The sequence below is a fragment of the Chelonia mydas genome, chromosome 11 (genome assembly GCF_015237465.2).
Source record: "Chelonia mydas isolate rCheMyd1 chromosome 11, rCheMyd1.pri.v2, whole genome shotgun sequence".
NCBI classification, from domain to species: Eukaryota; Metazoa; Chordata; order Testudines; family Cheloniidae; genus Chelonia; species Chelonia mydas.
Genome location: NC_051251.2, coordinates 77,252,412 through 77,273,481, shown reverse-complemented (window position 1 = coordinate 77,273,481; position 21,070 = coordinate 77,252,412). Strand labels below are relative to the sequence as shown.

Genomic DNA, 21,070 nt, shown 5'->3' with positions numbered 1-21,070 from the left:
TTAGCTGGCAGCAAGAGAAGACTGCTAGCTTCAGGGTTATGGGCCACTGGGGACATGTGCTGAACTGGGAGGGGTGTGGTCAGGGGAACCCACCCGAGGCCCACCCTTTCCCCACTTCCAGCCACTACAGCTGCTCCCAGCAACTCCCAGGCATTCCCAGGCAAGTATGTGCGAGGGCTTCTGTTGTGATGGTGTGGGCCAGGCTCGTTAGAGTTCTCATTGACTGGTAAGTATTAAAACATGTTGATTTACAACTAAGCATCACCTTTGCATTAAGTCTGGTATTTCTTTTTGCTAACCAGGAGGATACATCATATCAATTAATTTAAGCAATTATATAATTTAACTTACATTTATTCAGATTCATAATTTGTACTTTTTTACTATGTCAGAAAATGGTGAATGATGCATTTCTTATTTACTAGGTGATTAGTTGTTGTAGCCATGTTAGTCCCAGGATAGTAGAGAGGCAAGGTGGGGTATAACTCTGTAAGTGTCTACACTAAAATGTTACTCCCACCGAAGTACCTCACCCACTACACCAGGAGTGGGCAAACTTTTTGGCCCGAGGGCCACATCAGAGTTGCAAAACGGTATGGACGGCTGGGTAGGGAAGGCTGTGCCTCCCCAAACAGCCTGACCCTTGCCCGCTATCCGACCCCTCCCACTTCCCGCCCCCTGCCTCCCTGAGAACCCCCAACCCGTCCAACCCCCTCTGCTCCTTGTCCCCTAACCGCCCCCTCCCAGGACCCCCTGCCCCTAACCACCCTCCAGGACCCCACCCCTTATCCAACCCCCCTGCTCCCAGTCCCCCGACCCTTATCCACACCCCCGCCCCCTGACAGGCCCCCAACCCATCCAACCCCCCCCCCCACTCCTTGTCCCCTGACTGCCCCCTCCCAGGACCGCAGTCCCTAACTGCCTCCCCAGGACCCCACCCCCATCCAACCCACCCTGCTCCCTTGTCCCCCACCCAGGGACCCCACCCCCTATCCAACCCCCCGCTCCCTGTCTCCTGACCGCTCCTCCCAAACCTCCGCCCCATCCAACCGCCCCCTGTCCTCTGACTGCCCCCCAGACCTCCTGCCCCTTATCCAACCCCCTTCCCACCCCGCCCCCTTACCAGGCCGCTCAGAGCGGCAGGACAGGCTTATTGGAAAGCCTGGGAGATGGGGGGGGGGCAAGCCGTGTTGCCCGTGCAGTGGCATAACTACAGGGGAGGGGGGACAGTGGGGGAGGGGCTGGGGGCTAGCCTCCCCGGCCGGGAGCTCAGGGGCTCAGCAGGACGGTCCCGCGGGCCGGATGTGGCCTGCAGGCTGTAGTTTGTCCACCTCTGCACTACACCAACTTAATAATTCCACCTCCCTGAGAGGCATAGCGCTTAGGCTGACGTAGTCAAGTTGATGCAGTGTCAGTATAGACTCTGCATTACTTAGTCAACTTTACTGGCCTCCAGGAGGTGTCCCACAGTGCCCTACCATGACCGCTCTGGTCACCGTTTTGAACCACACTGTCCTCTGGCCAGATACATACGAGCCTGCCCTTCCTCTTTGAAAGGCCTGTGAATTTTTGACATTCTCTTTCCTGTTTGCTCAGTCTGGAGAGCTCAGGCTGCCCAGCTGATCATGCCGGTTCCACACTGCAGACGTACTCGTGCCTGGAGTACACAGGAAGCGGTGGAGCTCCTGGGTCTGTGGGGAGAAGAGGCTCTGCAGGCACACCTCTGATCCAGCCGTAGAAATGTTGGTATCGATGAGCAGATAGATTGCTCAGGGCATGGGCAAGAAGGGCTGGTGACGCTCTGTACCTCAAGGGAACACCCAGCACCCCCATGTTCATCCTTGTAAAATGATTGTGTGGTATGCAATGCAAAGTTTGTCATGTCGGGTGTCTTCGGAAGGCTCATGATGCACTGAGCATTGCAGTTACAGTGATGTTGTAGTAACTGTTACAGTAATGTTATAGGCTTTAATTTTATGTATATCGTTATGAGGCTGAAAATGTATCTGCATGGCTTAAAATAAGCCCAGGCAAAAACTCTCCAAGAGCAGAGAGGCAGTTCACACCTCATCAGGGCAGGGATGGGACAAACCCAGCCCAGCCTCACAGGAACAACGGACGCTGGCCTGGGCAGCAACAAAGGATCTGTGGGACCGGGGGGGCAAGCTGTGGCTCAAGAGCCACATGGGGCTCTTCAGAAGTTAACGTGCGGCTCCTTGTCTAGGCACCGACTCTGGGGCTGGAGCTACAGGCACCAACTTTCCAGTGTGCCGGGGGGAGGGGCTCACTGCTCAACCCCTGGCTCTGCCACAGGCCCTGCCCCCACCCCACTCCTTCCCGCCCCCTCCCCTGGGCCTGCCGTGCCCTCGCTCCTCCCCCAGAGCCTCCTGCACACCACGAAACAGCTACATCTACAGACCCCACCACCAAGCGACTGAAGCGCTGACCAAAGGGGAGAGCCTGCCTGAAGAGCAACCAGCCAGCCTGTGGTGAGAAGCATCTACGTTTGCAAGGGCACTGAAAGGGTTAAGATCAGCTTAGAATGCGTTCTGTTTTTATTTCAATTGACCAAATCTGACTTGATATGCTTTGACTTATAATCGCTTAAAATCTATCTTTATAGTTAATAAATCTGTTTGCTTATTCTACCTGAAGCAGTGCGTTTGGTTTGAAGCATGTCAGAAACTCCCCTTGGGATAACAAGCCTGGTACAATTTCTTTCTTAAATTAACAAACTCATATAAGCTTACAGGGTCCAGTGGGCATAACTGGAGACTGCAAGACGAAGGTTCCTAGGGTTGTGTCTGGGACCAGAGATATTGGCTAGTGTGATTTGGTTGCACAATCCAAGGAGTGGCTGACATGCCAGAGGCTGTGCGTGAACAGCCCAGGAGTGGGGGTTCTCACAGCAGAGCAGGGTAAGACTGGCTCCCAGGGTCAAGGATTGGAGTGACCTAGCGGATCACTGGTCCAGACAACACAGGGAACATCACAGGGCTACATGAGGGACCCGCAGCAGTGCCACGTGAAAGTCAAGGAGCTGCAGCAGGCATCTCAGAATGCAAGGGAGGCTAACAGTCACTCTGGTGCAGAGCTGCAAACATGCTGCCGTTACAACGAGCTGCATGCCATCCTCTACAGCAACCCTCCCCCCACCCCCCCACAAGGATCCTGTGGATACTTTGGAGGAGTCAGAATCATATGAAGCAAGTCTAAGGGGAAAAACAATTGAAGACAGTTGGCAATTTTTCAAAGAGACATTAGTAAGGGCAGAAGAGCAAACTATGCCATGGCATAGGAAAGACAGAAAGTCTGGCAAGAGACCATCCTGGCTTAACCAGGAGATCTTCAATGATCTAAAAATCAAAGAAGAGTCCTACAAAAAGTGGAAACTAGGTCAAATTACAAAGGAAGAATATAAACAAATAACACAAGTATGTAGGGACAAAATTAGAAAGGCCACGGCACAAAACAAGATCAAACTAGCTAGAGACATAACGGGTAACAAGAAAACATTCTACAAGTACATTAGAAGCAAGAGGAAGACCCAGAACAGGGTAGGTCCATTTCTCAATGAGGGGGGGAAATAATAACAGAAAATGTGGAACTGGCAGAGGTGCTTAATGACTTCTTTGTTCTGGTTTTCACCAAGAAGGCTGTTGGTGATTGGACGTCTAACATAGGGAATGCCAGTGAAAATGAGGTAGGATCAGAAGAGGCTAAAATAGGGAAAGAACAAGTTAACAATTACTTGGACAAATTAGGTGTCTTCAAGTCACCAGGGCCTGATGAAATGCATCCTAGAATACTCAAGGAGCTGACTGAGGAGATATCTAAGCCATTAGCGATTATCATTGAAAAGTCATGGAAGATGGGAGAGATTCCGGAAGACTGGAAAAGGGCAAATCTAGTGCCCAGCTATAAAAAGGGAAATAAGGACAACTCAGGGAATTACAGACCAGTCAGCTTAACTTCTGTACCCAGAAAGATAATGGAGCAAGTAATTAAGCAATCAGTTTGCAAATATCTAGAAGATAATAAGGTGATAAGTAACAGTCAGCATGGATTTGTCAAAAACAAATTGTGTCAAACCAAACCGATACCTTTCTTTGACAGGGTACCAAGCCTTGTGGATGGGGGGAAGCGATAGATGTGGTATATCTTGACTTTAGTAAAGCTTTTGATACTGTCTTGCATGACCTTCTCATAAACAAACTAAGGAAATGCAACCTAGATGGAGCTACTATACGGTGGATGTAAACTGGTTGGAAAACCATTCCCAAAGAGTAGTTATCAGTGGTTCAGAGTCATGCTGCAAGGGCATGAGTGGGGTCCTGCAGGGATCAGTTCTGGGTCCAGTTCTGTTCAATATCTTCATCAATGATTTAGATAATGGTGTACAGAGTACACTTATAAACTTTGCAGATGATACCAAGCTGGGGGGGGGGTTGCAAGTGCTTTGGAGGATAGGATTAAAATTCAAAATGATCTGGACAAACTGGAGAAATGGTCTGAAGTAAACAGGATGAAATTCAATGAGGATAAATGCAAAGCACTCCATTTCAGAGGGAACAATCAGTTGCACAGATACAAAATGGGAAATGACTGCCTAGGAAGGAGTCCTGCGGAAAGGGATCTGGGGGTCATAGTGGATCACAAGCTAAATATGAGTCAACAATGTGACACTGTTACAAAAAAAGCGAACATCATTCTGGCATGTAGTAGCAGGAGTGTTGTAAGCAAGACACGAGAAGGAATTCTTCTGCTCTACTCCATGCTGATTAGGCCTCAACTGGAGTATTGTGTCCACTTCTAGGCACCACATTTCAGGAAGGATGTGGACAAATCGGAGAGAGCCCAGAGAAGTAGAACAAAAATGATGAAAGGTCTATCAAACATGACCTATGAGGGAAGATTGAAAAAATTGGATTTGTTTATTCTGGAAAAGACAAGACTGAGAGGGGACATGGTAACAGTCTTCAAGTATGTAAAAGCTTGTTACAAGGAGGAGGAAGAAAATTTGTTTTTCTTAACCTCTGATGATAGGACAAGAAACAATGGGCTTAAATTGCAGCAAGGGAGGTTAGGTTGGACATTAGGAAACACTTCCTAACTGTCAGGGTGGTTAAGCACTGGAATAAATTGTCTAGGGAGATTGCTGAATCTCCATCATTGGAGATTTTTAAGAGCAGGTGTCAAGGTTCCTTCCCCACTCTGAACTCTAGGGTACAGATGTGGGGACCTGCATGAAAACCTCCTAAGCTTACTTTTACCAGCTTAGGTTAAAACTTCCCCAAGGTACAAACTATTTTACCTTTTGCCCTTGGACTTTCGCTGCCACCACGAAACGTCTAACCGGTTTTATTTTATTAGGAAAGAGCCCATTTCGAAAGGTCTTTCCCCCCAAAATCCTCACCAAAACCTTGCACCCCTCTTCCTGGGGAAGGTTTGATAAAAATCCTCACCAATTTGCATAGGTGACCACAGACCCAAACCCTTGGATCTTAAGAACAATGAAAAAAGCATTCAGTTTCTTAAAAAAAAGAATTTTAATCGAAGAAAAAGTAAAAAGAATCACCTCTGTAAAATCAGGATGGTAAATACCTTACATGAGGTATGAGGGGATGAGGGGAAAGCGGTGGACGTGTTGTTCCTTGATTTTAGCAAAGCTTTTGACATGTCTCCCACAATATTCTTGCCAGCAAGCTAAAGAAGTATGGGCTGGATAAATGGACTATAAGGTGGATAGAAAGTTGGCTAGATTGTCGGGCTCAACGGGTAGTGATCAATGGCTCCATGTCTAGTTGGCAGCCGGTATCAAGTGGAGTGCCCCAAGGGTCGGTCCTCTGGCCGGTTTTGTTCAACATCTTCATTAATGATCTGGAGGATGGTGTGGATTGCACCCTCAGCAAGTTTGCAGATGACACTAAACTGGGAGGAGAGGTAGATATGCTGGAGGATAGGGACAGGATACAGAGGGCCCTAGACAAATTAGAGGATTGGGCCAAAAGAAATCTGATGAGGTTTAACAAGGACCAGTGCAGAGTCCTGCACTTAGGATGGAAGGATCACATGCACCTCTACAGACTAGGGACCGAATGGCTTGGCAGCAGTTCTGCAGAAAAGGACCTAGGGGTTACAGTGGACGAGAAGCTGGATAGGAGTCAACAGTGTGCCCTTGTTGCCAAGAAGGCCAATGGCATTTTGGGATGTACAAGTAGGGTCATTGCTAGCAGATCGAGGGACGAGATCATTCCCCTCTATTCGGCATTGGTGAGGCCGCCTCTGGAGTACTGTGTCCAGTTTTGGGTCCCACACTACAAGAAGGATGTGGAAAAATTGGAAAGAGTCCAGCAGAGGGCAACAAAAATGATTAGGGGACTGGAACACATGATTTATGAGGAGAGGCTGAGGGAACTGGGGATGTTTAGTCTGCGGAAGAGAAGAATGAGGGGGGATTTGATAGCTGCTTTCAACTACCTGAAAGGGAGTTTAAAGAGGATGGATCTAGACTGTTCTTAGTGGTAGCTGATGACAGAACAAGGAGTAATGGTTTCAAGTTGCAGTGGGGGAGGTTTAGTTTGGATATTAGGAAAAACTTTTTCACTAGGAGGGTCGTGAAACACTGGAATGCGTTACCTAGGGAGGTGGTGGAATCTCCTTCCTTAGATATTTTTAAGGTCAGGCTTGACAAACCCCTGGCTGGGATGATTTAGTTGGGGATTGGTCCTGCTTTGAGCAGGGGGTTGGACTAGATGACCTCCTGAGGTCCCTTCCAACCCTGATATTCTACGATTCTACAGGGTAATTAGATTCAAAACATCGAGAATCCCTATAGGCAAAACCTTAAGTTACAAAAAGACACAAAAACAGGGCTATACATTCCATTCAGCACAGCTTATTTTCTCAGCCATTTAAAGAAATCAGAATCTAACGCATATCTAGCTAGATTACTTACTAAGTTCTAAGACTCCATTCCTGTTCTGTCCCCAGCAAAAGCATCACACAGACAGACCCAGACCCTTTGTTTCTTCCCCCCTCCAGCTTTGAAAGTATCTTGTCTCTTCATTGGTCTTTTTGGTCAGGTGCCAGCGAGGTTATCCTAGCTTCTTAACCCTTTACAGGTGAAAGGGCTCTTCCTCTGGCCAGGAGGGATTTTAAAGGTGTTTACCCTTCCCTTTATATTTATGACAGCAGGTTGGACAAACACCTGTCAGGAATGGTCTAGATAATACTTAGTCCTGCCATGAGTGCAGGGAACTAGATGACCTCTTAAGGTCCCTTCCAGTTCTATGATTCGATGGGCCACCGGAGTGAACCCTGAGAACGAGGTGTTGGAGGAGGAAGTAGGAGGAGGAGAATGGAATACAGGCAACCGGGGGATCCAGTGTCGCAGTGAGCCAGGACCTCTTTTTGACTCCAGAGCATTTGAGCCAGTCCATACAGTCCAGCACAAGTAAGCCTGAGGCAGGGAAAGGAACAGCTGGTAAGTGTGCAGGGACACGCATATTGCAGGGACACATCTGTTCATTTACTCTTTTTTATCGTGTTAAAAGAGGTAGTGAAATAACCAATTGAGGTAGAGTCTTGATCTGCTTCTCATTTCCCTGTATAGCTAGGCACAAGGTGTGATGCTGTATTGGATCTGGGGGACACTTTAGGATATTATTCATACCAATATTATAAAATTGCAATGAGTTATGCCAGATATGCCATGTAAAATATCTGCAAAAATGTTATAATTTGCCAGATATGAGAATCTCATTTATGTGTTTGTATCACCTTTGTATTTTGGGTTACAGATACGTATGTATGTCTGTATTACAAAACTTGTGCTATGCTTCTGGGTGATACCCCCAGGCAGTTTGGCAGCAGCACTGCCTAGCCTGCTTGATAGCCCATTAAGGACCATCAGTTTATACAACTGACCCATTGAGAGAAGGCAGATACCCTTATGACTCAGCAAGGCATGCAGGGACCTGCTGATGGACAGAACTCTAAGGCTTTCAAGCCATGTGCTAGGCAGCTTGTGTTTAAAACAAAGGAAGCACAGGCCGCATGGCAAAAGACTATAAAAGGCAGCTGCATCTTCTCCATTTTGTCTTTGTTCCTGCTTCTTACCTCTGGAGTAACTCTTCTACAAACTGAAGCTCTGAACAAAGAACTGAATGACCCATCCAAGTTGTGGATGTGTTCCAGAGGGACTGTCAAGCCAGCAAACTCACCAATACTGCTAGGAACCTGATACATGTACTTTGAAGGCTTTGTATGTATGTGACTGTTTTACCATTTAACAACTCTCTTCTTGTTCTTTTTTCTTTATAATAAACCTTTAGTTTTAGACACTAAAGGATTGGTTGGCAGCGTGGTATTTTGAGTAAGCTCCAAACCTATACTGATCTGGTAACGTGGCTGACCCTTTGGGGTCAGAAGAACATTTTGTATATGTGTACAGAGTTTAAAATAACTTCTCGCTGTACTGGACCTAGGTGCTGACTCGGAGCCAGAAAACTGGAATGCAATAAAGGGATGTCAAGGTTCCTTCCCCACTCTGAACTCTAGGGTACAGATGTGGGGACCTGCATGAAAACCCCCTAAGCTTATTTTTACCAGCTTAGGTTAAAACTTCCCCAAGGTACAAACTATTTTACCTTTTGCCCTTGGACTTTATTGCTGCCACCACCAAGCATCTAACAAATATATAACAGGGAAAGAGCCCGCTGGGAAACGTCTTTCCCTCCAAAATCCTCCCCAAACCCTACACCCCCTTTCTTGGGGAAGGCTTCATAAAAATCCTCACCAATTTGCATAAGTGAACACAGACCCAAAACCCTTAGATCTTAAGAACAATGAAAAAGCAATCAGGTTCTTAAAAGAAGAATTTTAATAGAAGAAAAAGTAAAAAGAATCACCCCTGTAAAATCAGGATGGTAAATACCTTACAGGGTAATTAGATTCAACACATAGAGAATCCCTCTAGGCAAAACCTTAAGTTACAAAAAGACACAAAAACAGGAATATCCATTCCATTCAGCACAGCTTATTTTCTCAGCCATTTAAAGAAATCAGAATCTAACACATACCTAGCTAGATTACTTACTAAGGTCTAAGACTCCATTCCTTTTCTGTTCCCGGCAAAAGCATCACACAGAGAGAACCTTTGTTTCTCCCCGCCTCCAGCTTTGAAAGTATCTTGTCTCTTCATTGGTCATTTTGGTCAGGTGCCAGCGAGGTTATCCTAACTTCTTAACCCTTTACAGGTGAAAGGGTTTTTCCTCTGGCCAGGAGGGATTTTAAAGGTGTTTACCCTTCCCTTTATATTTATGACAAGGGCGCTGTGTCGTTTCTTTTTTGCTTCTTGATAACCAGCGTGAGGGATCGGAAGCACAGTTTGTGTGACTGGTTGGGAAGTTTAACTTCAGTGTTACCCACCAGTCTTGGGAGTATCTGCTCTCCCTTTTGCAGCCTGCCCTAACCTTAGCATTTCCAGTGAGGGCTACCCCAGGCCACAGAGAGATCCCTGTGGAACAGTTTGTATGTGCACTGGGATGTCCCATGAATCCTCCATAGAGATCTCGAGGAAACTTTCCCAGAGGTAGTCTGCAATCCTCTGCCAAAGGTTCCTGGGGAGAGCGGCCTTATTTCTTCCGCAGTGGTAGGACACTTTCCCAAGCAACTCAGCAATTAATTCAGCAGGGATCATTGCAGCACACAGACTAGCAGCATATGGACCTGGTCTGCAGCCACAAGGTGCAGGAGCTGTTCCGTTTCAGCTTCCGTGCCCTTAAGAGTGAGATATCAGATAAAGTCACCACTACCTGTGGAAAACGGTGCCAGTATTCAATGCAATTGCCCTATCCACATATACTCATGCCCGTGATTTCCCCCCTTATTGTGCCATCTTGCCCCCTACCCTCTGGGCCGTACTCACTGGGGCTGGGACTGCCGCTGTGCTCTATGAATCCTAAGCAGAAGAGAATGTAGTGCTTGTAAATCTTGCGGCTCAAGGGGAGTGAATACACTCACAACAGTACTTCTGTATGTTGTAGCTAGGGCTGTCAATTAAGCACAGTTAACTCACGCAATTAACTCAAAAAAATTAATCGCAATTAATCGCATTTATAGCAATAGAATACCAATTGACATTCATTTTTGGCTGTTTTTCTACATTTTCAATACTGCTTTCAATTACAACACCGGATAGAAAGTGCAGAGTGCTCACTTTATACTATTATTTTTTATTACAAATATTTGCACTGTAAAAATGATAAACAAAAGAATTGTATTTTTCAATTCACCGCAGACAAGTACTGAACTGCAATCTCTTTGTCATGAAAGTGTAACTTAAAAATGCAGATTTTTTTGGTTACATAACTGCACACAAAAACAAAACAGTGTAAAACTTTAGAGCCTACGAGTGCATTCAGTCCTACTTCTTATTCTGCCAATCGCTAAGATAAACAAGTTTGTTTACACTGACAGGAGATACTGCTGCCTGTTTATTTACAATGTCACCTGAAAGTGAGAGCAGGTGTTCGCATGGCATGTTTGTAGCCGGTGTTACAAGGTATTTACATGCCAGATATGCTAAACATTCGTATGTCCCTTCCATGCTTCAGCCACCATTGCAGAGGATGTGCTTCCATGCTCATGATGCTCATTAAAAAAATGCATCAATTAAATTTGTGACTGTACTCCTTGGGGGGAGAATTGTAGGTCTCCTGCTCTGTTTTACCTGTATTCTGCCATATGTTTCATGTTATGGCAGTCTCGGATGATGACCCAGCACATGTGCGTTTTAAGAACTCTTTCACAGCAGATTTCTAAAAATAGCTACAGCACTCAACCCAAGGTTTAAGAATCTGAAGTGCTGTCCAAAGTCTGAGAGGGACGAGGTGTGGAGCATGCTTTTAGAAGTCTTAAAAGACCAACACTCTGATGTGGAAACTTCAGAACCCAAACCACCAAAAAATAAAATCAACCTCCTGCTGGATGCACCTGACTCAGATGATGAAAATGAACACGTGTCAGTCTGCACTGCTTTGGATCATTATCAAGCAGAACCCATCATCAGCATGGAAGCATGTCCTGTGGAATGGTGGTTGAAGCATGAAGGGACATATGAATCTTTAGCGCATCTGGCATGTAAATAACTTGCAACACTAGCTACATCAGTGCCATGCGAACTCCTGCTCTCACTTTCAGGTGACATTGTAAACAAGAAGAGGCAGCATTATCTCCTGCAAATTGTAACTAACCTTGCTTGTCTGAGTGATTGGCTGACCAAGAAGTTGGACTGAGAGGACTTGTAGGCTCTAAAGTTTTACATTGTTTTATTTTTTAATACAGTTTTTTTAACATAATTCTACATTTGTAAGTTCAACTTTCATGATAAAGAGATTGCACTACAGTACTTGTATGAGGTGAATTGAAAAATACAATTTTTTTTGTTTTTACAGTGCAAATATTTGTAATAAAAATATAAAGTGAGCACGGTACACATTGCATTCTGTGTTGTAATTCAAATCAGTATATTTGAAAAAGTAGTAAACATCCAAAAATATTTAAAATAAATGGTATTCTATTGTAGTTTAGTGCGATTAATCGTGATTAATTTTTTTAATCACTTGACAGCCCTAATTGTAGCTTTTACAGCTGGAAACATTGCTTTAAGGGTCTCTCCATGCACACCCACAGAAAAGCTCAGCCAGATAAGGAGAAGGAAGACGACATGGGATGACATGTTCTAAGAGATCCTGAAAGCCTCTGGTGCTGTGGATACCAAGCAGAGGGCTTGGAGGATCATGCTCGCAAACAGAATGGACAGGGATAGTGCATACTAGAGAAAAGTGCAGGAAATGGAGAGTGACATGCAGCAGGAGATGACAGCGTTTCTCAAGCAGCAAACAGACATCCTGGAGACTCTCATTGACCTTCAAGCTCAACAGATCCACGCTCGCCTCCCTTTGCGGCCAACAGAGAACTGCATTCTGGGACCTCCCTACATCCACACTGTGACGTTATTGACATAATCTGGGACCGAACAGATCATTGTTGCAACCAAGGTCCTGAAGGGGCACCAAATCTTGTATAAAGGGGGTCAAATAAGGTGTCTAAGACAAGGTTATGGTTTGCTGGTTATGATTATGCTGTCTGTGTGTATCATTTTTGTAGTTAAAGTTATGAATATTGGCTCTATACTGTCTGTATTTCAAACTTATGCTATGCTTCTAGGTGACGCCCCAGGCAAGTTAGTGTCAGCTCTGCCTAGCCTGCTTCATGGCCCATTAAGGACCAGCAGCTATACAACTGACTCACAGAGACACGGCAGATATGCCTTGTGACTTAGCAAAGACTTGCCCATGTGACTCCAAACTCCATTTTGCTGTAATATTCCACAGTAAGAACAAAGAGGAGTTCTTACACCTGGAAAAGACTATAAAAGGCTGATGCCTCATCTCCATCTTGTCTTCAACCCTGCTTCATACCTCTGGAGGGACTTTGCTATACTGAAGCTTTGAACCAAGGACTGAAAGACCCATCCCAGCTTGTGAATGTCCTCCAGAGACTTGACTTGAACCTGCAATTTACTCCATCACTGCTGCAAGCCTGAACCAAGAACTTTGCCATTAATGTATGTAATTGATTCCATTTAACCAATTCTAGCTCTCATCTATATCATTTTCCTTTTATAAAAAACCTTCAGCAGAGGATTGCAGATTACCTCTAGGAAACTTTCCTAGAGATCTCTATGGAGGATTCATGGGACATCACATTGTGCATAAACAAATGCTTCCGCAGGGCCCCCTCTGCCCAGCTGTACAGGGGAGTGAGAAGCAGATAGCACCTGTTTCCGCGCTGGTTATTTCACTACCGCTTGTAGCCCAGCTGAAAAAGCAGTACTTGAGCAGATGTATCCCTGCAGTATTGAAGAAGAGTGCTTACTAGAGCTTCCCTCCCCTGCATCCGGCTTGACAGGGTTGGACTGCTCGGATTAGCTAGACTGCTCAGGACTCAAAAGGAGATCCTGGCTCTCCATGCCACTGGATCTCCCTGTTGCCTGTCCCCCATTCTCCTCCGCCTCCACTTCCTCATCCAACACGTCATCCTCTGTGTTTACTCCGGTGACCAGCAACTCCAGCCCTGAAGTACCCACAGGGCTCTTGGGGATGGAGGTAGGCTCGCTGCCAAGGACGGCATGCAGCTCCCTGTAGAAGCAGTATGTTTGTAGCTCCGCACCAGAGCGTCTATTTGCCTGCCTCACCTTCTGGTATGCCTGCCACAGCTCCTTGATTTGTACACTGCACTGCAGCGTGTCCCTGCCATAGCCCTTCTCCACCACGCCCCAAGCAATCTTGCCATAGATATCAAAGTTCTGCGGCTGGACCAGAGCTGTGATTGCACAGCCTCCTCTCCTCACAGACCCAGGAGATCCACTATCTCCCGTGTACTCCAGGCAGGAGCACATTCGCTGCATGGAGCCAGCAGTCAGCTGGGCAGTTGCTAGGTGAGCGCTCCAGGCCCAGCAAACAGGAAGAATAATTTCAAAGCTTCCTGGAGCTTTACAGAGGATGGGACATTCTACCTGGCTGCAGGGAAGCGGAGTTGAAAATGGTGACCAGAGCGGTCACAGTGAGCATTGCAGGACATCTCCTGGAGCCACTTAAGGCAACATAAGCAACATCTAGACAGATACTGCCTCACTCTAACTAGGTTGCAGAAAGCTCTGCCTCTCATCCAGGTCGGCATAGCCGGTGAGTTAAAGCAGCAGGAAGAGCATTGCAGTGGGTATGCTTCCATAGTTCGGTCACTATAAGCTGCCTTATGTTAACTTAACTTTGTAGTGTAGACATGCCCTAATTATTTTACTTGTGATTTTTATCAAGCTGAAATTCAAATTCAATTAAAACATACAAAAAACCTCAGCAATTTAGTCTTATTTAACTAATAAAAAAAGTCTCTTATGTATCTGGCACATTTAAGAAGAATGTTTATCAAAACATGTTTTGCATTTAAGACTACATGATTAATTAAACAAAGTATCATCTGTAGTTAACGAATTGAACTGATTGTGATGACCAGAAACATCCTTCAAGATTTTAGAACTATTAGATGTCCTCTCAAAACTAGTTTTTACTCCTAGATTGGAAGAGGAAACAAGCTTTTCAGCTTTTTCAACTCCCACTGGCCTCTTTGAATGACTTATAGTCACCAACTGAAAATATTCTCTCCACACTTGCAGAAAAGACAACTGCTGTTAAAAGCTGGTGTAGCACTTCAGCTAATTCTAGTCCAAGTGTTTAGCCAGTGACTTGCCCAGTTCACCAGTTCAGTGATTTGACTTTCTTTAAAATTTAACAAACACATATTGCTTAATTTTTTTAAGTTTACAATACATTATTATAGTAAGTTAAAGGTTTACCCTCGTTCATCACAATTTCCAATTTAATTTTAAATATTCAAATTTAAAAATCTGATTTAAATACACCCCCCCCTTTTTTTTTTTTTTTTTTTTAAATAAATCAGGAATTTTTATCCACCCTGGACAAACGAAAGGCACATCTCTAGCCTAGGGTTTTGCCCATGCCAATTTCCAAAGACCTGTTGTTCACAATGGAGGGCTTAGTGTTTCCTCAAAAAGAGGCCACAAAAATCTTTCATAATGAGTAAGTTTAGGAAGCCTAAATCAAGGGGTCACTATTAGCAACAATAAAATAAAAAACAACACAGCATTTTACATATTCAAAACACTGCAAACACTTAAACCTAGGAGTCAGGAAATGAAACTTAGCAAAGAAAATTTTAGGCTGAATTTCAGGAAAAACTTCCTGACAATCATATTTAATAGGTTGTAGAAGTATCCCCCCACTGAAGCCACATCATTTGGGGTATTTAAAACTTGACTGAATAAAACACCACACCATTTACTGTTGGAAACTCCCTTTAAATTGCAACAAAAATAATGAAAATAAAAACCAAGCTAGCAAACAAAACCAACCAAACATCAAATCAGATAATTAAGTCTGATGTTGAACCATCAAGTGGAGCAAATTCAAAAGGTGGAGACCCTCTACCAAGGATACCCTCCCATAGGCTCCAGAGAACAACTGTATCCCAAATGATTTCCATTGCTGTGATGGAGTATAGGACAAGAGGTCTCTCAGACAACTTGATCCCAGATCATTCAAGGTTTAAAAAAAACCTGACCAACTTGATTTGGACCTGGAAGCACGTCAAAGACATTGTGGCACAGAGGTGCCTGGGGCAGCCCTCATTGGAAATGCCAAGGTCAGGGAAAGCTGCAAAGGGAGAGCAAATACCCACCAGTCTTGGGAGTAACACTGAAGTTAAACTCCCCAGTCATAAACTGTGCTTCTTGTAGCTGGATGCGCGCCCCCACCCCCACTTGCTCTTTCAGGTGCAGTCTGCACAGTTTGCTGTTATGCCGTTACAAAGTCATGAGCAGCGGACAGTCCCCAATGATGTTAGATGCTTGCTTTAAGCTGCATAGCTCTATACAGTCAATTGTATTCATGCTTCTGAATATGTAATCGATTAATATAAGGAATGAGTGAGATAGTGTGAGTGAGTAACAGCCAATGGCAAAACAAAGAGGCAAATATCGCCTTTTATGGAACCAGGGTATTATCTTGATGAAGGTATAAATCTCGAGACGGGCGGCCAGGTCAGGGGTACCAACAAGGAAATGTAACAGCATGCTAAATTCAGGACCGGACCAGAAGCAGTAGAGCCCTCCCGCGGATCCAAGGGGACTTTGGGGACTCTTGTTGCCTCACGGCCGATCTCCAAGCAGCTGTCGCCTAGCCAGCCTCAGCCACCTGCGAAACTGAAACCAATCTACACCTGTGCCTGCAGCCTGCCAGCATGAATGTGATGGATGTGTGAGTATAGCCATAACACACAAGTTTCGCGCAACGCCAATCAATAAACCTTGGTGCTGTTCTAGTTCGACCTTTGTCTAGCCTCATTCCTTGGCTGGTCCCAAGGCCAGGTAACACTTCTGATCCTCACACTGGTTATCCAGAAGCAAAAAGAGAAACCAAACAGCCCCCTTAATGCATTCCAGTTCTCTGGCTCCCAATCAGCACCTAGGTGCAGTAAGGTGAGGAGTTATTTAAAAAACTCTTCTCACTATACAAAATGTTCTTCTGAATCCCAAAGTGTCAGCCACATTGCCAGGTCAATATTAGGTTGGATCTTACCCAAAATACCAAGCTGCCAGCCAGTCCGTTAGCATCTAAAACTAAAGGTTTATTATACAGACAAAAGCAAGAACAAGAAGAGAGAGCGGTTAAATGGTAAAGCAGTTACATACATACAAAGACTTCAAAGTCCATATATCAGGTTCTTCACAGTATTGGTGAGTTTGCTGGCTTGAAAGTCCCTCTGGAACACATCTACAGCTTGGATGGGTCATTCAGTTCTTTGTTCAGAGCTTCAGTTTGCAGAAGAGTTACTCCAGAGGTAAGAAGCAGGATTGAAGACAAAATGGAGATGATCCAGTTGCCTTTTATATTCTTTTGCCATGAAGCTTGTGCTTCCTTTGTTCCAAACACAAGCATCACAGCACATGGCAAAGCCTTAGAGTTCTTTGTCCATAGGCATACCCCCTACGTGGCTTGCTGACTTATCAGGTGTAGTCCCTGGTCTTTCAATGAGTTCACTGTACAGCTGATGATCCCTGATGGGCCATTGAACAGGCTAGGCAGTGCTGATGCCAATCTGTCTGGGGGGTCACCCAGAAACAGAGCATAAGTTTTGAAACACATACATACCCCACATATCTATAACTTACAATACAAAGGTGATAGAAACATATAAACAAGATTAACATGGCAAATGGTAACATTTTCGCAGATAACTCACATGGCATATCTGGTCAGATTCCTTGCAACTTTATAATATTGGTATCAACAGTATCATAATGTGTCTCCCATATTCCATACAGCGTCACAGACGTGCAACTATCACCAAGTCCACATGAGGGGAGCAATCACAACCATCTGGTCAGGCATAGTGATCAAAAGCACTAAGAATTCAGTAACAGCGATGGGCCAAACAGGCCTGCCAGAGACCTGCAAAGCATATTGGCAAGAGGGAGGCAAAACCCACTCAATTAGCATGGACATTGACCAGACTCTCTCCTCTAGTTACTATCACCAACATCATAGTGATGACATTTCAGCCCATAATGTTACACTATTTCCCCAGGTGGCTTCACATACACATTGAACAGGAGGGGCATCAAGAATGCTCTGTGCAGGAGCCCTTGGGAAGGAGCAGCAGTTGCCCAACACTATCCTCTGTATCTTGTACAGAGGGAGGAAGGAACCACTAAAGGGTCATTTTGTCTATCCCTACAAGAATCTACAGGAGGGTAAAAGCCTCAGTAGTGAATGGCATCAAAAGGCAAAAATAATTAGTAGAATCAGCTTGGCATCTTACTAGAGATCAACTGTCAATACAATACTGTCACTTCCATTTCCAGATGTAAAGCCAGATTGATAGGGACCCTGGAAATTGAACGAGATTAGTGCAGCTGTAAACAAAACAAAACCCACCACCACCTTCTCAATCTTCCATTTAAAAAAAATTCAAGACTGATATAGTTGGTGAATTTCTAGAGCAAATCAAATAGCTATTTGTAAGACCTCAGACAGCCTGTTGCCCTCAACAAGAAAATCATTAACAGTTTCTTGTAATAATGGGTCTGAAATCTTGTTACTGACTTTAACCAACCATGGAAGACATTCTTCTAGTACACAAAGAGTTGTCATTGCTGTCTGAGTGTATGTCTACGTTGCAATTAAACACCCATAGCTGGCCCATGTCATCTGACTCACGCTCACAGGGCTCAGGCTGCAGGGCTTTTTAACTGCGGTGTAGATGTTCAATCTCAGTCTGGAGTCCGGGCTCTGAGACCTCGCAAGGTGCGGAGGCAAAAGCCATAGTCACAAACTCTTGCTGATCCTCCTGAGGCTTACATTTGCACTGGTTATTCCACTGGAGCAAACCAAGTCATCACAGGACTAACAGGATCCTCCAGTTTATTTTAGTAATACACAAAAGGCCAAGCATCTTATCCATTACCAGAATACAGGTGGCAATTGTCTTATTAGCAACTGACTGTACGTTAAACAGCATGTGTCGAAGGTTAGGGTCTCTGCATGCCATTGCCCCCTCCCAAACAAGTGATTAGCAAGATCAGTGGGACACTCTAAGTAAGATTAGCAAGCGCCACACCTTGAAAATAGCCACAGTCCTGGCAGGAAGAGCGAACAACTGCAGGCATCTTGCTGCACAGGAGAATCCTATCCTGTGCCATGGTCACTCCACCGCCACTCACTGCTGTCAGCACTGATCAGAAGTGGACAGCAGAGCAAAAACTAAGTGCAGGAAATCTCATTCTCATAGTACCATGACAGAGGGGGGCAGTTTGGCATTTGTATAACAAAGTTTGGTTTACTGACACAGTTAAACTGAAGGGGGTACGATGGCAGAGTAAGCTCCTGGTGTGTCTAACAAGGAGCTGGGATTAGACCTCTGCTCCTCAATGTCCTTGATTATCACAACCTCTATTGCTACTTTAAAGGGATATGAGGATAATTACACCACTGCTAGCTGTTGGAAAGGGTGCTCTCAGATCCACCAGCCAAAACCCGCATGTCCTATAACACGGACTAAGGCGGTGCTGTGGGCACGGCCCAGACTTTGGCCTTTAAGTCTTAAATTTACTGTTGACTTAGTCAAGAGCTTCTTTAGACTGTGCTCAATGTAATTTAATGGTTGGAGAATATGATGTCAAGCATTTTTCTAGTAGTGCAATTGAACACCAGCTCTGTGTCCCTTGTTCTTTTTCTCCTTCACCAATTGCTCACTTGCAGTCGGACCTATAACTGCTGCAGGTAAGTACAAATGCCCAAAGGGGACTTGTTTTTTTTAGCAAGTGTGATCTAAATCAAACCACCTCTCTCATGTAGGATAGTGAAAGAGGAGGGAAGAGAGTCCAACTTCAAAAGAGTGTTTTGTCAGATTGCTCGTAAATGCTCCAGCTTAACCTTCTCTAAAAACAGGCTATGGTTCCCCAGCAGCGCATGCATGCACAGGGGCTCTACCTGCAATTCTGAACTTTAAACTTAAGGAAAAAACAAAAAAGTGCTCACACTCAATACAGCACTTTAAGAAGCTAAATACAGTAGTCGAAAACCATCACTTTTCTAACACAATGCATTGCGAATGCTCTGTTTGAAATTTAAAATTCCTGCTGTTATGAGTTATGAACCAATAAAACAATAAGATATCAGGAAAAGATCTGTTTTCTCATTAACAACTTTCAAACACTTAAAGTAATTTACCTCACGTTTTATATGGTGATTGCTGCAATTCAAGAACTCTGCTCAAATTAACAACCATAAAACACATGACCCTTGAAAAATGTTGACAGCATATGACATCTTTACCTTCATTCGATTGGGAAAATGCACAGCAAAATAAGAGTAGTGTTTTCCCCGGCATCCAGCTCCAATGATCAGAACAGTTACACAAGGAGGCATCTCTGCTCAGTCATCTACCTGGAACTAGAAATAAGACAATGTTTTAGAATCATCTAGGTTAAAAATCCCACCGATATTAGGTGTATTTATTTTTATTATGATTAAGTAAGGCTGATGTCAGTACTATCAGATATAAACCTATAGAGCATGAATTCTCAGAAATGCCCTCCCCACTGCCCCACAGATGCTTCCTTTTCCCTCCCTCCCTCCCTCACCGCATATTTTGTTTCCTTCTTCCTCAGGCAAGCTGAAGTTTAAGGTCACAAAGTTATACACTAAAAAGTTAGGAAGTACCAGAATTGAAGTTATGCATGGAACCTACATTCCATTGCTTCATATGCATGCATTAGGATATCTCTAATGTTATCATCAATGCCTAGCTGATTTAGAAACTTACGTCTCTCATTTTGACAGTCAATAGGATTTGACAGGTTTCAGAGTAACAGCCGTGTTAGTCTGTATTCGCAAAAATAAAAGGAGGACTTGTGGCACCTTAGAGACTAACGAATTTATTTGAGCATAAGCTTTCGTGAGCTACAGCTCACTTCATCGGATGCATAGTGTGGAAAGTGTAGAAGATCTTTTTATACACACAAAGCATGAAAAAATACCTCCCCCCACCCCACTCTCCTGCTGGGATTAGACAATGAGACTTAAGTACCTAAATTAACTAGGAATTGCAATGCTGAGCACACCCACTCCTAAATACCATGACATTTCTGAGCCGAAATGCCTCAACCAAGTCACATTGGACTCTGTGTGAGAGCAGAGAACAGAACCCGGATCTCCTAAGCCCGAGGCCAACACCTACCCGTGGGGGGAGGGGGGGGGAAGGGGGGGGTCAGAGACCCGCCCCCCGGGCCGGCAGCCCCGTGACCGGGAGGGGGGGGGGCTCGGAGACCCGCCCCCCGGGCCGGCAGCCCCGTGACCGGGAGGGGGCTCGGAGACCCGCCCCCCGGGCCGGCAGCCCCGTGACCGGGAGGGGGGGGGGGGCTCGGAGACCCGCCCCCCGGGCCGGCAGCCCCGTGAGGGGGGGGAACGGGGGGGCGGGGGGTGTCAGAGACCCGCCCCCCGGGCCGCAGTCCAGCCGAGCCGGGCCCCGCTCTCCGGGCTCACGGGACTCACCCGCCGACGGCAGCGCGCGCAGCCGGAGGCGCCGGCCGACAGGAAGCCCCGGCGCCCGAGAGACCAGCCGGCCAGCAGCTCGCGCAGCGCCGGCAGCCAATCAGGGCGGCCGCCACAGCATGCACGGGAGCCCATTGGTTGCCGATGAGCCAACGTAGCGGGCGGCCCGCTGGAGGGGGCGTGGCCGCCGGCTGGGCGGGGCTGCGGCTGTCCAATGGCCGTCAGGAGCCGGAAGCCGTATTGACTGTTGTCGTGACCCGCCGCCCGCGGCCCTGTCGCCTCTCGGGGCCGCGCTGCGGTGGCCGGCTCGCGGCATTACGGGCGGCCAAGGCCCGGACGGTGCCTGCTGGGCCGAGGGGGGCGGGGCGGGG

General features: G+C 45.8%; 1 protein-coding gene across 7 annotated transcripts in view; it reads right to left on the bottom strand.

The window, feature by feature from the left end:
- The window catches only part of LOC102946203 (uncharacterized oxidoreductase YjhC), a 69,130-nt gene extending 48,284 nt beyond the window's left edge, over positions 1-20,846 (bottom strand). For 4 of the 7 annotated variants that reach the window (XR_005227284.2, XM_037912077.1, XM_043525018.1 and 1 more), the window contains exons 1-2: positions 20,700-20,846; positions 19,482-19,598 (exon numbers count right to left, since the gene is read on the bottom strand). Coding sequence is in view for 6 of the 7 variants with exons in the window: in XM_037912077.1 (XP_037768005.1) it covers positions 19,482-19,574 (93 nt within the window). In the remaining variant the exon portion in view is untranslated. Of the gene's footprint in view, positions 1-19,481; positions 19,599-19,971; positions 20,113-20,235; positions 20,331-20,699 lie in introns of those variants that run through there. The other 3 variants (XM_037912080.2, XM_043525017.1, XM_043525016.1) reach the window with 3 other exon arrangements.
- Between the last annotated feature and the right edge of the window lie 224 nt (positions 20,847-21,070).